This window comes from Semicossyphus pulcher, unplaced genomic scaffold, assembly GCF_022749685.1.
Source record: "Semicossyphus pulcher isolate SPU_LCO1_2020_fin unplaced genomic scaffold, fSemPul1.0.p SCAF_12, whole genome shotgun sequence".
Lineage (NCBI taxonomy): Eukaryota > Metazoa > Chordata > Actinopteri > Labriformes > Labridae > Semicossyphus > Semicossyphus pulcher.
This window is the reverse complement of record NW_027211626.1, coordinates 15,471,197-15,490,552: the sequence shown is the minus strand read 5'-3', so window position 1 is coordinate 15,490,552 and position 19,356 is coordinate 15,471,197. Positions and strand designations below refer to the sequence as shown.

General features: G+C 41.5%; 2 protein-coding genes across 9 annotated transcripts in view; both read right to left on the bottom strand.

Annotated features, from left to right (window-relative positions):
• The window catches only part of LOC138588192 (mitogen-activated protein kinase kinase kinase kinase 3-like), a 47,738-nt gene extending 38,568 nt beyond the window's left edge, over positions 1–9,170 (bottom strand). For all 8 annotated transcript variants that reach the window (XM_069658118.1, XM_069658120.1, XM_069658119.1 and 5 more), the window contains exon 1: positions 8,969–9,170. In XM_069658118.1, the coding sequence (XP_069514219.1) occupies positions 8,969–9,067 (99 nt within the window). In that variant the 5' untranslated portion in view covers positions 9,068–9,170. The remainder of the gene's footprint in view (positions 1–8,968) is intronic.
• A 795-nt stretch (positions 9,171–9,965) lies between these two features.
• On the bottom strand, positions 9,966–15,017 carry thumpd2 (THUMP domain containing 2). The gene is made up of 11 exons (XM_069659042.1): positions 14,829–15,017; positions 13,916–14,054; positions 13,233–13,763; positions 12,978–13,111; positions 12,818–12,895; positions 12,564–12,616; positions 12,380–12,467; positions 11,986–12,057; positions 11,534–11,648; positions 10,751–10,871; positions 9,966–10,551 (listed from the first exon to the last, which is right to left on the bottom strand). The coding sequence occupies exons 1-11, from the start codon at positions 14,937–14,939 to the stop codon at positions 10,203–10,205; spliced, it is 1,791 nt and encodes a 596-aa protein (XP_069515143.1). The 5' UTR covers positions 14,940–15,017; the 3' UTR covers positions 9,966–10,202.
• Positions 15,018–19,356: the final 4,339 nt, after the last annotated feature.

The window sequence follows — 19,356 nt, the reverse complement described above, 5'->3', positions numbered from 1 at the left end:
ATAAAAGACATCTTCCTCCGTCTAAAAGAAGCCAAAGCTCTTAAATATTCAACACAAATATTCCTTCAAAGCTTAGAGATAAAGCACTTGTTTACATGTATTGCGTCGCCAGATCAGCAGCAGATTGATGTAAGCTTCTATTACACAGTAATGGAGAAACTTAGCTTGCATCCGTCAGTAACACCTCTTTTAGGCTGCATGTGTGTGTCTCTGTGTGTGTGTGTGTGTGTGTGTGTGTGTGTGTGTGTGTGTGTGTGTGTGTGTGTGTGTGTGTGTGTGTGTGTGTGTGTGTGTGTGTGTGTGTGTGCGTGTCATGCGCTCAGCATATGGCCCGCTCAGTGGAGGATCAGTGTGGCATTTCACTCTCTCCTCTCTCTGACCATGAAAACAAGCCCGAGCAGCAGCAGCTCACACGTCGTCACACGCAGACAGAGCTGCACCAAATACTGTAGATCTTTATAACCGAATAAATCACCACAACGCTTATAGTTAATCTTGCGCGCTAACAGAGTTAGGAGGTTGACTTCACATAAAGGTCAGAGGTCATGTCAGGGTAGTGGATCTGGCTGCAGAGACGGGTCGTCTCAGGTCACAGGGTCCACTAACTTTACTCTCTCTCTCCTCCGCGGTGACGGGAACGAGCCGAGGCTTCCAGATTAAATTATAAAACAGCTCTTAATGCAACAATTACGATATCTTAATAAGAGAGGACAGCATGTTTTTTATAAAGCGTCCTGTCTGGAACTGATTTGATTTCTTTTAACGTCCCCATTTTTAAAGCCGATCTTTGCACGCACATGTAAGACAGGGACACATTTCTTCCTTCAGCATGAAAAGGCCTCAGAATAGTTTTTTTATTCTACTATGTATCATCTTTTATTTTATGCCTTTTTTTTCAGACCAATTTATAAATTTATTCCTTGTAAGAAATAGGAAATATGCAAGCCTCCTCACCTCTTCTCTTCCTCTCAAGACAACTTGGAAAAGTTGCCTTCTGAACTTTTCCATTGTGTCAACAATCTCTTGCACACTTATGATGTCATAATTAATCATTGTCTTGACATTTTCAAACCCCTATTTACACGGAAACAGTCAAAAATACACTTCTTTTTCCTAAGAACGGCCTGGGGGATGCGGGTGTCGCACAAACAATCAAACACACACACAGGAGCAGCCCAGTTTATGCAGAGCCTTCTGCAGAAAGCCACAGAGCAGCTCCAATGCAGTAAGTTAGCGTGTTAAAACGGCCTGGGGCAACAATAGCAGTGGTTATTCAGTTCCTTTGACACGATTTTTCCAAGAGAGTTGAGGTGCTTTAAGGTGACCTCCCAGTCACAACAACAATTCTACTCTGACCTTAAGATAACCTAAGCGTTAGGCCATGCAGCAATGATCTTTCTTCCACCTCACTTATTGACATTGTGACGTGCTTGTCGAGCACGGCGGTGTTCCAAAAGTTGAACTATTTTCAGCTGAGAGTGCAATGACAAAAAAAAAGGGGAGCTGGTTTGGCTCAGTTGGTGAAGCGGGCGGCCCATTGTGCAGGTTCGACGCAGGTTGGAATCCTGGTCTGCTGATCATTTGGTGCATGTCATCCCCCGCTCTCTACTCCCCATGTTTACTGTCTCTCTTCAGCTGTCCTATCCAATAAAAGGCAAAAAGCCAAAATGTTTATTTTTTAAAAGCTGACGCTGAGCGCTGAAAACACAGAACTGCATTGATTTAATGTAGAAAATAGGCGCTGCAGCGCAAAAAATGCTGTTAGTGGACACAGGCCCTGACATGGTTGGTATGTCATTCCCTCCAAGGAACCAAGAGGTTAACAATAAAGCTGCAACAATTAATCAATGAATTGATTTGTTGTTAATCATTAAATTAATTACACAATGTTTTATATCTTTTAAGTGTCTTAAATGTGTTTATTTTCTATTCAACTGAATATCTTTGGGCTTTGGGAAACACTGACATTTATTAGATTAACATCAGTTAATCAAAACATGTACTTTAATTAGCATGACAAATGAGTTTAAAGAAAGAGCATGATTCAATTAGCGATTTTGCTTTTGGCAAAAATGTGAAGGTAAAACCCTGCAGCTTGTTTTTCTTTTAGAGTGTAGAAGCTCACTCTTTACAGCTCCACTGCTCAGCCATTAATAAACACATGGCCCCAGGAGGGGAACAGGTGAGGCGGGAAGCTGCCTGCAATGAAGTGTTTTTAATGAACACACCTGTCTTTTGACAAAAAGCCCACTCACTCAAGCAAAACACCCATATATATGCGCACGCACACACACACACTAGACTCACAAAAAGCTCTCAGAGCCGCTTCACTTTAGCAGAGTAGCTTTATATTCACCCTCCTTCTGTACACTGAAAAGTCACAGAGGAGCCTTTAATCCAGCGTTAAGACATAAAAATCCTCTGTTCTTAAAGCAAGCAAAGTCTCTGTCAGCAGTAATACAACGGAATTTAATATAATGTCACCAATGGCATCCACATTCAGTGTCGACCTGCAAAGTCACATGGACACACACCTCACACCCTCCTGCTACCCTGACCAACCCAAACACTCTGTATGTGCTCTATTGTACGTGTTAGAGGAGTCAAAGAAACAGCAATGACAGCCGAGACAGCAGACAGAAATACTCCTGTCACCCATGACTGTTCACATACATGTTTCCTGACAAGCATTCAGCTGGTATTAAACAGTTATTCAGCCCAGGCCGGCTTTGAGCGCTCCATCACATGAGCACACGAGCTCAAAATAGGATTTGACAATTGTACAAGCACGGTGCCAAGGTTTGCTGAACCGGTTCAGCAGCACAGCTGAAGCCCGGGCACAGGTATGAACAAAAAGGTGCTGCGAAGAAGCCTCAGAGAAGTGAGGCCTTCGTGGTTACTTAGTAATGAGGCGGCTTTTGGCTGAAGTGACAGGTTACTCACTCAGAGGTTAGCATTGCCCGTCAGAGCACAAGAGAGTCATTCATCTGGATGCCAGGCAGCATAGTTTTGTCCTCACCTAAAAAGACGTGTTGTTATTCTAGCACGTAGATCTTTAACGATTAATTAGGGTTGAAAATGGAGAGTGTTTCAGCCTGGATCTGAAACTTACACTGGCAGAAATATAAATCCATATTCCATCTAGAGCCCGACCGATATGGGATCTTTACGGATACCAATTACAGAGGGAACAAATTCCCTGATTTGCAATACAGATGTTCAGATTACATATTTCTCTGGACATCGAGTGTTGACCCACGACTAACCCTCCGATACCAGTGTGATAACAAAAATGTTATCGGTGTAAAAACATGATTGTTTTCTAATTTCTAGCTTTGCATTGCATCTTCTGTTAGCACGGCACTACTTATTGATTTTTTGGGGGGGCTAATAAAATTTGGTATTGGATGCATGCATTGACCGGCACTCTTGCGGATACCCGATACAGCATAGGCTGTAAGGGGGGTAAAAACCATTATTATAGATATGGCAGCCTATATACTGATTTTTAGAGCTGGGATGAACTTTGACCTTTCCTAAACCAGCGCACCTTAAACAAATAATTTTATTAAAGAAACATAATTTACATCCATCAGCTCCAGAAAGACCACAAGTCTGCTCAGCTGTGATTCTCTGTGACGTGTGCTACAGACAGTGTTGAGAGTATGGAGTCAAGACAAACTATGAATGGCACCATTACTTAATCACCCCAAACACTGTTTTCTGTAAAAGTTGTTTTTCTTCTGGTAATTATAAGGTGATACATTCATCTGTGGTAGGTCCATTGTCAACCATATATAAGCAAAATATCCGTTGGGCTCATCAGGAAGACATCCAGCCACACACACAATGTTTTAATGCTATCCCACTGCTGCATGGTAACATGCTATGTGTCTACGCCCGGTTGAAACAAGGTGACTGACAGTAGCAGCTCCTCGGGAGCTGGATGAGAACCTGCTGAGTTGAGGTTTTCCAGCTCAAATGCAGCTAAGCGGTGCTATAAGTGCGGGGGAGGAGGCTTCACCTGTCACTGCATGACTTCTTTTGTGTTGATCCCTCCTGCAGAGAAGTGTCATGACATTCACGGCGTGCTATGCGAACACTTTGCAAACTTACAGCTTAACCTTGCAGATGTTCTGTTATCATTTAGTATTTTGATAGTGGAAAAATGCAAGGTATTTAATGTTGACTTAATTAACATGGCTCAAGTGGACTTTAAATAGGCCTAGTTGGTTATGCTCTGACATGGCCATGTGTTTATATAGTCAAAATGTAAGGGCTTTAAGCAGGAGATATAGATCAGTCACTTCTGACAGTCAGTGCAGAGGAATTCTTATTAAAGGCTTCCTTTTAGGATGAATGTTAAATAACTTCAGACGGCTATTTTTACTGGTGCATCTGGTTTTGTCCCTTGCCGCTACACTGTTATTAACTACCGTGTAACTACGCAAGTTATCAATATGTCACAGCACCAAAGAGGCCGAGACAAATTCCTGCACAGAACATGAACTGCACTTGGTGAACAGAACCAGAGAGCCCGGACGGGGGACTAAGTATCCTATCTTGTGAAGGCAGGCTGAGGTCTGTGCGTCCACCTCACCGAGCAACAACTGGAGGAACAGCGACAAAAACAGGATGGTTTGATTGTGACTTTGCAGCCATCTGTGCATGTGTGTGTGTGCGTCTATGCATGCATGTGGGGATACAATCATCTGGTTGTGTGTGTGCGCGTTATGCTGCAGGCCGACGACTAGTGTGAAACAATAGGACATGAATTGAACGCACACACGGAGGAAGTGAAGAGTCCTGCATTCCTGGAGCACGGATGCCCAGCTGTGCCACACACACACACACACACACACACACATACATACAGAGACTTAGGTCTGGTCAGAGGAAATTGTTAACGTCACTACACTTACCACTGCTAAGTACATCAGTCTTATATTAAAAGCATTAAATGTGTGTGAATGCGTACAAAGAGAGCCACTTAATATGGCTTCAATGATGGACTAGTGACGACGGCTTGTGAGCTTATTATCCTCGTTTATTCCCTGGATTGTTTCAAAGCAGTTTGAAGGGATTAGAATAATAAATTCTTCCTAAAATATGGCCAAATATACTGTTTTATCTCTTTATTTCTTATTACATCGACTACATGCTCAAAGTAACCCTGTCAGCTTTGGGATATTTGGCTTCATGTGCCGGTAATATCAACCAAAACCAACATAAAGACCGGTAGCATTGCTTTCCCCTTACATCAACTCCAAAAATACCCACTTGTCGGGGACGTTTCCAAAGCACACACTGCTTCTAGTGAATTTAATTCGTCATTAACTGATCTCTATCCCCGCTGAAGGCCGTCATCTGCATCTTTACTTCCTCAATCTGAAGCCGCAAGTACAGTCACCTTGAGAAACAGAGCCAGTCATCCTCTTCAAACAGAAGTTACGTCCGATCCGACGTGCGTTGGTAAAGCTTCAGACGCCAGTTAGATCAGGTAGCATAAGCAGTTTACTGGCTTCATGTTGGAGGAACTCCAGAGTGAACAAACTGTGTCATTTCACTGGACCTAAAGCAGGTTTAAAGATTGGAAATCGTTCAGTGCTGCTGCCACCTCCAGTCCAGGGGAGTAGGTTGGCTTCCTCCTGTATCGACACTTGGCTAATGATTTGTCTTCAGGAGTAGTAAACACATGAACATGTCCTATTGGGGTTATTTACACTGACTGTATAATGAGGTCAGGAGCCATTCTGGGAGAAGAGCTGATTTTTGTCTTCTGTTGAAAGGTAAAATTGTGATTTTATTCTATAATAATAATCGACAGAACGTGAAAAGCTGATGAATTATGCAGCCATACATGCTTAAGTTTTTGTTTTTCACTGAACAGCCTGAGGGGTGTGCTTTAAATGTCACCCCCGCCTCACCCTGAGCAATTTAAAGGAGCAACTTGCCCCTGGATGAAGGCACTGTCAGTCAAAGCTGGTGTCCTCTGTAATCGATAGAGGCAATCATATTTGAAATTGACGCCATAGCTGTGGAGAAAGTTGTACAAACAGCTCGTGGCTTCGCCCATTCTACATTCCTACAACTCCCAGCGTGCATTGCGCCCCTCCCAGCCCAGCGAGAGACGCTGGAGTGAATACTACCGTTTTCGCTGCAGGCAATGGCTCGGAAATACTACGAGAATATATATATATATTGGGGTCTGCAGTCTAAATTTCAAACCTGACGATTTTGAACGAGACATGACATCTGAGGCGGGCGTCCTAGATTATGGTCTCCACCAGACGACGCATTTTACATAGTCTGGATATCGGAGTGGAGCGGATAGCGTCCTCCAAAGGCACAGAGGCCATAATGGCATTAGCTCCCCACAATAGCATGACAGAAGTGAGGTTGACAATCGGCGAACTGGCCCTTTAAGAATGTCATTAGTCGGATTTCAATGCTACTGAATTCTCTGAGTGCTGATAAGGTGTTTAAAACTCTTCTAAGGATACAGTCCGGACGGAAATAACCTAATCCTTGGCATGAATTCTGTAATAAAAACGGCCTAGTTTTTTGACACTGCCTATCAGCAAACAGTGTTGCAAGGCTAAAATAAAAATATGGTAGCGCCCTAAGAAAAAAAGATGCCAGTTTACTGTACTCCACAAGCACCCTCTTCAAAAGGATCAAACTTGTGATCTAGTGGCCAGGAGGCCTGTCCCACCATCAGCCAATCCTCCCTCAGTGTCGGACTGATACAGACAGAGGCCGGGCCACAAACAGAGGAGAAAACAAGCCAGCTCGAGTTCACACTTTGTTTCCTGCTCAAACATTCCTATCCGAGCCACAGATTTCACACAGCGGTAGAACCAAATATAGGCATCACTCAGCGAGGTTTACCAAGTGCCCTGGTGCTCACAAGCACATCCTTTAAACCAGAGGTTCCAGGTTTCATCAAGTGTCCCTCGGGGAAAAAACCCTGTTGTTGCCATGATCCGGAGCAGCAGGCTAACAGCTGTATAATCATCATATATCAGCTTTATTCAAGGATGCTGCTCATTATCCTGCCGTGGTTGTGTAAAATAGATGAAAAGCTTCCTCTCTTTACAATCTTATTTACCGTAATGAGCTGTGTAATGTTTGTGTCAGATGGTTAACTCTAAGCTGCTGACCTGTTGAGGAGGTCCTGTCAGACCTGTGTGTCTGCAACAACACAAGATACCGAACCTAAATTAGAAACAAACCAGATTAGCTGCAGCAAGGGAGGGACACAAGACTGAACACACACAAAAAGGTAAGAAACAGAGACAGATAGAGGGGTTTGTGGATGTACTTTTGGCTTCTACTCTTTAGTATACATTGATATTCCTGTAACTTCCATCAAGAGCCTAGAGGTTAACCAAACATCATCTACTCCTATTTAAGTGTTTAATGAATCTCCAGTCTGCCAGAAGCCTCTCCCTCACACAGCGGTTAAATTAAATTCCTCAACAGAGTGACCGAGACACAAACAACCACAGAGCTTAGAGCGTGGATGTTTAACTTGCATAACCTGACTGATAAACAGAGAGCTGATGCACAAATAAACCGGTAAGGCTGATGGAACATACATCTCCAAAGCATCAAGAATGAGGAATCAACATTTCAAATATCTTTTATAATTATAATGGGACTTTCCTTGAGTCTGTGGATTTACAGCAGCAACTCCATCCCGCATGATGGTAATGGCTTTTATATCCAGCACCAGCATTACTTAGCCGTTTTCCGTGATGCTATAAAATTTGCATGAAGTGAGGCAACAATGCTGTGTTTTATTTTACAAGATTGTGTTATATGGCTGCAGTTGCTCTACGTTGCGTATAATAAACATGTTGATACCCGATGTGACTGTGGTGGAGCTGGGCTGTAATTCAGGAACTTCCTCTCCTGGTGGATGCAGGCTGTCTGCTCCTGCGCAGGCCCTTGGTACAGTGAAGGACCACAGATGACAGCCGAAATGCTACTTAAATCACACAGTTTAGGTGGATATGAACATCCAGGTTCCTTAATAACGGCCACTTCTTCTTACATGTGCCAAAACGTGAATGGTAACAATAATATGTACTGGTATTATAGCTGTTGTTGTAGCTCCCAGACCCCAGGCAGCCAGCTGTCAGTCTCTGTCACGGCCAAACCGAGATAGTTTAAGAAATTAAGCAAAAGCTCCACAATATTACGCTTCAAAGTGGTCCTGCTGCGTGTTCTGTACTTTTGTTTGCGTCCCTACGCATGTAGCAAATCACACCTTGAGTTCATTTGGGCACAATATTCCCACGAAGCGGCTCAAACCCTGGTTAGCCCCCTGCTGCTAACAGGCTAGCCCACTGCGTCCATTTTCGGACAGCTAGTGGCTAAACATCCATTATCGGACGCGTCTTTTGCAATTGCTCTTCTTTAGTAGTAACAGTAGATAATCACAGCATTCATTACACAAAACCCTCAGACTTTGGTGTTTCAACGAGCAAGTCGCTTCAAAATCTGTGTAATAACTCACACACTTAAAATCAAAATGATGTTTGCTCGACAGCATCAGATTTAAGCGCCTTTTAAACAGTCATGTAAGCGATGGTATTCGTGTTTTTTTCGGCAACTGGGCATTATAAAAATAAAAAGCAATCATTTGGGGTTAACCCGGATGTCCAAAATGTCGACAAAAACAGCCGGAGAGAAAGGCCAAAACAAAAACACAAAACATCAGCGAACCCGAGCCATGGTTGCTTGTCCGACAATGGAGTTATGTACCTAAACAGCGCATGAGTAAACATAAACACGGAGGGAGATACGTAGTTTAGAAACCAGCTAAAGATGACCATGTAATTTTCTACGCGTTTCTACTATTATGACAACACTGATTAGCTGCAAAGCGAAGCTCTGAATGTGTAACCAATCCGTGTCCGATAATGGAACTGTGTTTCTCCTCGTCTCACTGCAGTTTTACCTTGTACACATCTCCGTATGTGCCGCTTCCTATTCTCTGGATCAGCTCGAAATCCTCCTGCGGATTCCTCCGGGACAGGTCGACACTGGAGTTCATCATTTCCACTGCCGATTACGGCGCCGATCGCGCGCGGTTGCCGAGCCCCAGCAATATTATGAGACAGATATTTAAGGAAAAACATACGGCGTCAGAAAATCCCAGCCCGAATCCAATGTAGCTCCAACATGGCTTCCACTGCGCATTGAGCATGCGCAATGGACATCATGGCGTACCCTCTCCATAGAGTCTGGCGAGGGCAAGGGGAGCTGTTGAATTTAAAAATGGTTTCTAGACACAAATGTGACTATTAAATAACAATAAACTGAAACGTAGACAAATTCATAAATTAAAAATGAGTTCGTGCAAGTAAAATTTTTTTTAAAAGGGTAATTTGTTTTCCACATTATTGACTTCACTTCATCATTTCCACCACTATTAGATCCATAAAATGAGGGCGACATGATTTCTAATCTGCACTGGCAGAAAAAAAAAACCCGGAAGTTTACATCTAATGGAGAAATGAGTGAAAACACTAAACCCTGTGTGGCCTTGTCTGGCCCCTCAGTGTAAAACTGGGCTAAGCAGGGCTAAACAGTGGCAGATGGCAACATTGTGATTCAGCCTATGGACTCTGTCTGTTACAGGCTGAACAATAGTGTCAATACACAGAACTTTACAGTGTCTCTCTGCAGGATAAGACTTCTGTTATACCACATTTTACTTGGCTCATTACTCCTTGGCATAGAGCTGACTGTTGTCTAAGATTTATTTGAAATACCTTATTAGCCACGCTGTTGCACATGGTGACATGATCCTTCTTCTGAATGGACATAAGAACTGTAGTCTATGTTGAGCCAATCAAGAATATACCTACTTGATAGTGTCAATATTTTCCAGAGCACCAAATTTATTAATTTCAAGCTGAAAATAGTCCTAAACAACTTATTTATTACATCTTTAAGACCTTACCTCTGGAATTGCTACATTTCCAATCCACAGCTCACATATTGTCAAAATTCACCATTGTGCCAAAATATATATACACATTTTTCATATTATTTGCAATTTAAAGACAGCAAGAAAAAAAATTATATTTAGAAGAGAAGTGTTTTAAAGACAAGAATCCTTATTTTTAATAACAAGTAACAAAGAAAATTCACTTATAACTTTGAAGTGCAGCTTCCACTAACGCAGATCAGGAGTCTACTTTGACATATCTATGTATAAGTCCATCTATCACACCTAAGCTAACCCTAAAAGTAGCATCATGCTTCAGGGAGGAGAGAGGGGGAGGCAGACTTTGCCGGAGCCCAGACTGAGGGACTGTTTCCTGGGTAGGTGAAGAATCGACCCCCTGATGGATTTGAAAACTCTGCTGCCTCGTGGAAGATGGAGAGCGGGACGGGCGGTCATGTATCCCAGTGGAAGGCTTTGTTTCCTGGTTAGGCGTCGGTCCAGTTGCTTTCTGTGCCAGGAGCTTTTTCAGGAGACAGGACAACTGAGGACTCAGCAGGAGAACCAGGGATCCACCACTTCTGAGAACTCTAGACACACAAACACGCGTCAAAGTAATAATGTAATATTCAATAAATCTCACACAGTTTGGAATCTGTTCTGTTATGCAACCTGACTGAGAGGGTTAGAATTCTGCACATTACATGAACAAACACACAGAAAAGCACTGTAACATTTTCTGATTCACTGAACTATTCATAAAGAAACAATGCAAACAGACACACAAACCTTTCCATCTCAGTGAGGATGAGTGGCAGGTTGGCAGCCATGTTTGTTTTGGTGCCAAACTTCCTGCCAAATGGCAGGTCACAGACTACAGCATCTACACTGGCGCTGGGCAGAGGCAGAGCTGCACACAGAGGAGGACAGACAAGCCAAGAGGTAATTGAATACATGACAGCGGGCTTCACTCTCACCTCCCTCTCACTGGTTCCCTTCCAGAACATGCAGCTTTGGATCCCCGGAACAAAACAAAGAGGTCAATGTCTTCACATGGATTGAATAAAAGACATAATCACCCGAGATTCCAAGATTATTTCTCTGTGACATTAATGACGCTATGTAACAGTGTTATTTATTGATGTTGCTAAAAATGCTTTAGAAGAATTCATGAGGTATTTCAATCTGAGTTATCTTTTTGTTTGGTTAAGGGTTAAGTGATTATATATTATTATATTTCTAAAAGTTTAAATTATGCCATGTCATAGTCTATAACCTGGTCCAAACTGTATAACAAAACACATAAAAGCAAGTTAAATGAAACTCTTGAACATGAGATTTTTCTTCGATTATATCACTTAATGTCAAATACTTTAACTTTACCCTTTGCCCTTTTGATCGTGTACAACTTTACAATGCCAAACAAATCCTACCTGAAATCTACTCTAACCTTAAACTGTGGCACCCCGTTGGCCACGCTGGAGATTAAAATCAGCTTAACGCCAGAAATGTAAAAGCTTTAATGTAACACATAAACATGAGTCCAGTGATGATTTTGTGCATGTTTCCTACCCATAGACGAAGCTTTCAGCAGCTGCATCCTGTTTCCCAGCTCTGCAAACTCTATGTTCTCATTGGCCTTCTGGAGCTGTCCATCATCATTGTCCATGCCCAGGAAATGAGCAGCCTAGAAGTCCCCATTAATGATTAAATATCAGATTTGAACAGTGGTATTCCAATAAAGTATATACTACAACTAAAAACTATGTATGTTTAAAAACAAAAAAATAATAATTCTATTGAGACCAGAGATGATTAAAAGAAAGGCTGTACACAGGGCACTTATATTGATAAATGTCACACAAAAATCAGGTCAACAACAGCTGTATAAAATGTGTATCCAAGTGTAACAGGACTGAAACATTTTTACAACCTCAACATTTTTTAAACTTAAAAAGTTAACCTTCCAGACTTTTCTACATTTGACCGATATACAGGAGGTTTATGTAGATCTCTGTCCTGACCATATGTTCCCGTGCTGCTTCTATCAGGATGGTTCCCACTCCACACATCGGGTCGACCACACAGAAGCCTGGCTGGGAAACAGGGGAGCACATGCTTGTCAGCATCACATAGTAACACTTTGACTGTAGGTCAATATTACATCACAGCCCTAAATGTTTAAGCACATGGAAAATGCTCAGATTTAAACCTGCCTTAAAATGTTAAGGTATTAGTAAAACAAAATAATCTCTAAATGGCAGACGATCTCCCTACAAGAAAGACAAATCTTGACTTTTTCTTGAAGTATTTATTAATTCCTTCTGATTTGCATACATAAACAAAAACATACACAAAAGTGGTTTTGCATACATAAGGATACAGCAGCAGGCACCCAGCAGCTGTGTGTGTAAGTACCTGTATGTGAGCCAATGAGACCATAGCCCAGGCTACAGTAGCTCTCAGTCCTGTGGTTTTGATGTAGCTTCTGTTAGCCAGCGGTAACCTGAAGGAGAGACGCAGGAAACCCATAACTTAGGACTTCTTATCAAGTATGTGTTAAAAAAATAAATATAAAAAAATACTTTTTTCTATCAATAACCTGGTTAGTGGAATCCCCAGCAGGCAGTGGTCATCACTCAAATAAACATTTATCTGCAAAGAAGAGCAAACAAATAAGGCTTTTAATTTGAAAGGACAGGCTAGAGAGCAGAGAGTCTCTGCTTACAGCATTATCAGTGAGGGAGTATTTACTTATATGTCACAGTTATTCCAATGAAGGAACATTGTGTTGTAAACTGTCTTGGCACAAATGAAGACAATCTGAATGATAATTATCAAAGAGATGAAGAGAACCTCCATCTGTGGATTCTTCAGGTCCACCGTCCAGCCCAGCAGTCTGCTCAGTCCTACTCCAACAACTCTGCTCACCTCCTGTATTAAATACACTTAACGTAATAAACAGCTATTTATGGACAACATTCTGACATTGCACTGCTTTGTCAACTGCCGAAACCTGTGTGCTGAAGTATCGGGACAGAGATCCGGTGCACTTGCAGTTGACCCTAAAAGACACTGGGACAGAGGCAGCCTCTGGTTTGATCACGCTGGGATGTGGCAGACTCTTATCGCTTCCTCCTGTAGTCTTCACTTTATTACATAAAGGCAGACATCAGAAGACAGAAGAGAAAAAAGAAGCAATGAAAACAGATGAATAGATAAAACCTTGAAGTTAACATGTTGAAATAAAACTGAAAAAATCTTTTATTACCATTTTCCACAGTAAAGTCCTTTGCCATGTGCTCCATATTCCTGCAGCTATTTTCCATATTGTGGTCTGGACATGATACTGCGTCTCTTCCAGAAAAATCTGTTCCTAATATAACATTTTTACCATTTTTCCTACAGCTGCTAAACTCCTCTTCTTCATCATCATCCCTCTTTCTCTTCTTCTCCACTCTCTTAGCTTCCACGCAGGTTTCTCCACTCAACTCTTCCTCCTCATTTCTCTCTAAATGTCTCTCTCCTTCACTTCTTTTCTCCTCTTTCTCTCTCTTTTCCAGTGTCTGAGTTCCATTATGTTCACCACTCCTCAGCCTCCCGCTCCCATTCTCCTCCTCCCCCTGCTCTCCTGTACTTTTACTAGACTCAACATTGCACTTCTCCTCCTCTTTCTTCTGTGTCTTGACAGTGGTTCCTCTGTCAGCCAGCTCCCCCTGCAGGCGGCTCCATGTCATTAAAGCAGAGGTCCACTGATTCCTGTCACCCAGCAGTCTGGACTGCAGCACAGAGGCTGCCTTTGCTGTAAATATCACAGAGAAAATGAAACTAAAGTCAGTTAAAATAAGATACAAGTTGATGGAACAGGAGCTGAAATTAAATGGCATACAATTTAAAGTATTCCTAATGTTTTGTATTGCATGAATCTGGGTATTTCATTAGTCAGGTTGGTACCTGGGCTTGTGTGCGCAGAGAGCTGCACAGGTGAGTCTTGTTTCAACAGTAGGAAGAGTCTTTCTGCAGCCTTTAACTCAGTTAACCTGTCGATCCTCGCAGAGGAGCTGAACAACACTTTACCTGGCAACTGACACACCTGCACACACACAACACAAAGAACAGGCCAGTGTTTAAAGACTTTGCACTTTTGCCAAAAGGCCAATAATTAAATCCCATATTCAACACTTTAATTACAGTTCTGTCTTCCATTATCTTGTAGAAGGACACTTAACGGAGTAATTAAGAGTATTGGGTGTTGACATACTGGACAATTCTTCAGGCTGTCCTGCTGTGTTTTATAGCAGATAGGGTCCACCTCACCCGAAACTAAGAACCCCTCCACTAACATAAACTACATTGCATACTTACATTTAAAAAAATCTATTTTTATCTCAGGGGAACTATAAACAGCATATGTGACATATACACAAAATAAATACTTTTGGCAAGGATCTTTCTTATTTCATAACTAATGCCTAATAATAACAATATTATTAACAATAGCCTATCTTTCTTTTTTAAACTCACTTTACATTTGAAGCAAATCTCAAAGAGCTACAGAACAAAAACACGAGCATCAAACCACAAGTAATAAAAACCACAGGAAATAAGAACAAGTAATATAACCCACAGGTTACTACTAACAGTAACTAAATTCCATGACATGTTAGAATCGGAGCGCATTTTTGCTTATTCTTGAGCTTAACACAACGTCTCACAACACATCTAACAGTGTTCGATAGGTAATTTACAATAATGCACATATAAAGGGAACTGTTTCGCACACGTCTTTCAATCAAATTCTTTAACTACAATAGACTAACGTAAAGGGTACGGGATATACGGACCCGTGCTGATAAGAAACACTCACATGTTCAGCTGCCAGCTTCTTCTTCACCTCGTCAATTAAAAAACGCTCCATCCCATTACCAGCGGTGCAGTAGTAGCGAACTAAACTCCCCTCACTTTCCGTTCCAGTCATTATGTTGTAAAATGTGTTCCGTGTTGAGAAAATTCAATTACTTTTAGTAGAAGTTTGACATATCTTCTAATTGTCACCAAGTCGCCATATTGGATTGTTTGTTTACAACGGAAATGGAATGACGTCCTCAGATTGCGGTGACTAGTCTTGGCCAGCAGGGGTCTCTCTCAAACAGTGGAGAAAAAAAATTCTGATGTGACGACTGTAAAATAAATGTTCTTTTTGCAGACACAATCTGCATATTAATCGTAACATTTATCACCGTAAGAATGTAGTAATAATTGTTCACATCAATTTTCTTTGTACTAATTGCATGTAAATGTGAAAGTGCTGTGGAAAGGCCACAACAACAAGCCTTCTTTTGGGATTAATTTTAACTCATGGATTGAAGTAAGGATGGATCTGCAGTATGTTACCTGGCTTGAGGCTGTTTTGAACAGGTGTTCCTGCAACGTTGAGAGGAGACTTCTAAAAACCCTGCAGCAGAAATGATTACTTTCACACAATCCCTGCTTTTCCTCTACTTAAGTCAGAGAGATTCTTCATCTATCTGTGTCTTAAGACTTCATTCTCTAAACCCCCTTTTTCTAAATCTCTGGCTCTCCTCTTGCCCTGTCACACTCTCTCTAACACTTTTTAATCTCCTTCTTTCCTCACTCTGACATTTTAATGACCCCAAACACATTTAATCCACCCTTACTTTGTATGATGAACAGTGTTCTGCTTGTGGCCTTGTACTATAAACAGATCAAACGCTGACAGGCTCATGTGACCTGCCACATTGTACCACCTGCTCATAACAAAGTGAAGAATTATGGTGTATAAATATGTTTAAACAACAGCGAACATCAGTATTAATGCAGATTGATGTGGTGTTGCTCAGATGGGATATAAATGGAATTTGATTCCCAACAAATCAATAAGTGTCCCCTCTCTACCTTATTCCCAACAATGTCGGTTTGCATCCAGCTACTGGATTGAAAATACTTACTGGTCACATAATTACCATATGCGTACAGTCAGACGTCCTGTTCCATCAAACTGCTCCAAATATAAACTTTACTGGTCTGCAGATGGATGTTGATTAAAGTACCTTTTGCTCTTGGCTTTAATTGAAACTAAAGTTGGATTTATGGGGCGTTTAACTGACACAACAAAATCCAGTTTCCTCTTTTCTTTGTCACTCTCTCTCTCCCTAAAGTTTATCCACTGACTACTCTCATCAGCCCATAATATTGGATCTATCCATGTAGAAAGGAGACATTAATACTCCTTTCAACAGCTGCCATTTGCAATAATTAGCCCCACTGCTGCTAAGTGAACACAACAGCCTCACAAAATGGATGCTGCCTGGCACGCCAGCCATGGAGTGATGTATTACAGTACATTAAACTTGTTTTTATTCTCCTCCACACCCCATAAATGATCGGAGTGAGGGAGGTTGATAAAGCAGATAGAAAATAGGAGATGGGAGAATAAGACAAGGAAAAATGACGATAGAGGCACAGATAAGAGGGAAAAGAAATGTTGGAAAGGGATAAATACATGGGCATGAAAAGAGCAAAGAAAACTATTGCTTTGTTTTCTTCGTCATGGTGGACCTATTAGTGCAGCCTTTGCTTTTAATGTAGAGCTCAAGGCTGAAGAGTTTGCAAATGGGACAATAATGTACGCAGTGTTGGTAAAACTGCAAACGATGCAGGATAAAAGGGCAGATTTAAAGTTCTGCATAGATAATGACACTCACAAACCCACATTCGACCTTCACTTGACATAATTCCATTTGTAGAATGAGAAAACAAATTAGTCCTGGTTAAAAGCTTGGAGAAAACCAAGGTGCTTAAGTCATTACAAACATTTTTGTTTTTGCGCTGCTCTCTTGCCAGAAATGTATTTTGTACCAGTATTGTAGAGCTACAGCACACTGAGGGAGCCTGCCAGTGGCCTGGAGTCTCCCCATATTTGCTGTCACTCTTCTTTTGTTCACAAATGCCCCGATACATTTTCAACAACAAAAGAGTGGGGTGAGGTGAGATTAAGAGACAGATTTTTTCTAGTGCGTGGGTTACATGTTACTACTGTGTGAACAAAACTCAGTACTAAAGTTGCATGATAACAAATACAACCATCTCTGTGCCAACAAGGCCTCCATCAGCTTTGGATATACCAAAAGAGTGGAGTTTGTCTTTGGAATATTTAATTGCCAACACCAGTCAACTAACAACATTCAAATATTGTAATGACAAAGATGGTCTGAAATATCTGTTCTCTTGAATTTGACACACAACCAATACACAACATCTTTAGAAAAGACATAAATAACTATGATAAACATACAGTAGAAGAGTGTGTGAAACTAACAGCTTGTCGGCACTCAACTGGATTTTAGTCCTGGAAGTATTCTGGTTTCCGTTGGGAGTCCACAGTACACGGAAACAAAGTCTAGGCTGGAAGTCCCTTATCGCTAAGTGCTGGCTAAACTGGAATGCCTGACAAGTTTGCCGTCACTCCCAGAGGCTACACCATCCTCAATAGCCGATGGGTTCTGAGATTGCAGTAAGCTGGCAATTCATGCCTTTTCCATTGTTTTGGTTTTTTTGTAACACTAACAAATGATAGCTAGGAACTAGCTGAATGCTATTGTTAGCTAATGTTAGCTAAGGAGTTGTCAAATACGTTGTTTTATATGGAAAAGTCCCTGTGGATTGTCTTTCCTGTTGCTGATCATTCAAGAAGCAGTGAAATGTTAGCAATTTAGCCTGATTCCCATGTTTTTTTGCCTACATCTTGCCAACTTGGAAGCACAAGTGCACAGCAAGCAAAATGATAACAGCAAGCTTCCCGCCATGAGCATGATATCAGAGGAAAATTGTCACTGTGTGAACATAGTGAATGGACGTGTCTGTGAAGGTTGTCAGTCATCCAGGTGATGGTTATTCAAAGCTTAATCCAAAAGGCAACTGGACTTGGTTGAAGTTCTTGAAGACGTTTCACCTCTCATCCAAAAGGCTTCTTCAGTTCTGAACTGACCTCTCATCTGAAAAAAGCCTTTCGGATGAGAGGTGAAACATCTCCAAGAACTTTAACTATGTCCAATTGCCTTTTGGATTAAGCTTAGAATGAATGGACAGTTTTGGCAAAGTTTAATAAATAAATTCTCAAATTTCCCCTCTGGGGATTAATAAAGGATTATCTTATCTTAAAACCCAGACTATTTTTGTGAACCAAACTGGGATCGTCAAACCAACAAATCATTGCAAAAAATTAGAATTAAAAGATTAATAGAACATTTTCAAGAGTCTGTGGCATCGAAAGTCGTTTAATCATCCTGTGTGGTTTGTTAACATTTTCCCCATGGATCCTAGAGTACATCGCTTCAAGTCCAAACCTAAACGGAAAGATTGGATCTTTTGTCAGAGGATCTCAGCAACAAGGATTTCGGACATGGACACACACTCACACACACTTCAACCCACACTCACACAAGTGTAAATGTCAAAGGTCACCTTCCTGAATCATCTATTTTGTAATTGAAAATTAAACTTGAATTTCAAGTGGAATTATCTCTTGAAATTACACATTGTGTGTGTAATGATTAATATTCAGTGACGCTTCAGGAGGGCTGTTATTAAAAAGGCTAGTATCTTTGTGTGTGTGTGTGTGTGTGTGTGTGTGTGTAATCCCCTCCAACAACTTCATTCATTTATTTTATCTTTCATTCCTTTTATTTTGCTTTCCTTTTCTCTCCTCTCCTCGCCTCCTCTTCCCTGACTGTCTATCCTTTCATCCTCACTTCACTCCTAGATGGAAATGCAACCTTTTAAAAGAGTCAGAGCGAAAAAAAAATCCAAGTGAAAGTAAGAGAGAGGGTGCAGTGGAAGTTTTGCACGCAATCAGGTATATATGTGTGCATCCATTCCCATTTCAGAGTGCTGATGTGTGTGTGTGAGTGAGCACATTTAAATATTTACTGCTCTCGGAGGAGTGTGAAGTGTGCTAACAGGGCCATGCATCCATGGAGAGAGATAAAAAGAGAGAGACAGACAGGAACAGAGTGAGAGAGACACAACCCCGGCAGCAGAGCTGATGCAGTGAGCACAGCATCACCCTGGCAGAAGCTATCAGAATCAACAATAGCAGGAGAAATGGGGAAGGGCAGGAGCATGGAAGGAGCGTGGAGGGAGAGGAAGATGTATGGAGAGAAGAGGAGGAGAGGGAAATGAGAAAATGTGTGTACGTGTGTGTTGGTTGGAATTCTTCACATTCTAATTAATTTTATCCTGCATCTAAACTCAAATAAATGATATATCCTGCAGCTGTGGGCCTTTTTGACAGCAGGTATTCTCACTTGTCATTGCAGTAAAAGCACAGGTGTAACTAATAATATTAACGAGGGCTCCGTTCTGCCTTAATAAAC

Coding starts and splice junctions, on each gene's coding strand:
- thumpd2 (XM_069659042.1), bottom strand. CDS start 14,939: ATGACTGGAACGGAAAGTGAGGGGAGTTTAGTTCGCTACTACTGCACC. Junction 12,468..12,563: donor CTGGGGATTCCACTAACCAG/GTTATTGATAGA, acceptor TCTCTCCTTCAG/GTTACCGCTGGCTAACAGAA. Junction 10,872..11,533: donor GCTGAAAGCTTCGTCTATGG/GTAGGAAACATG, acceptor CTCTGTGTGCAG/CTCTGCCTCTGCCCAGCGCC.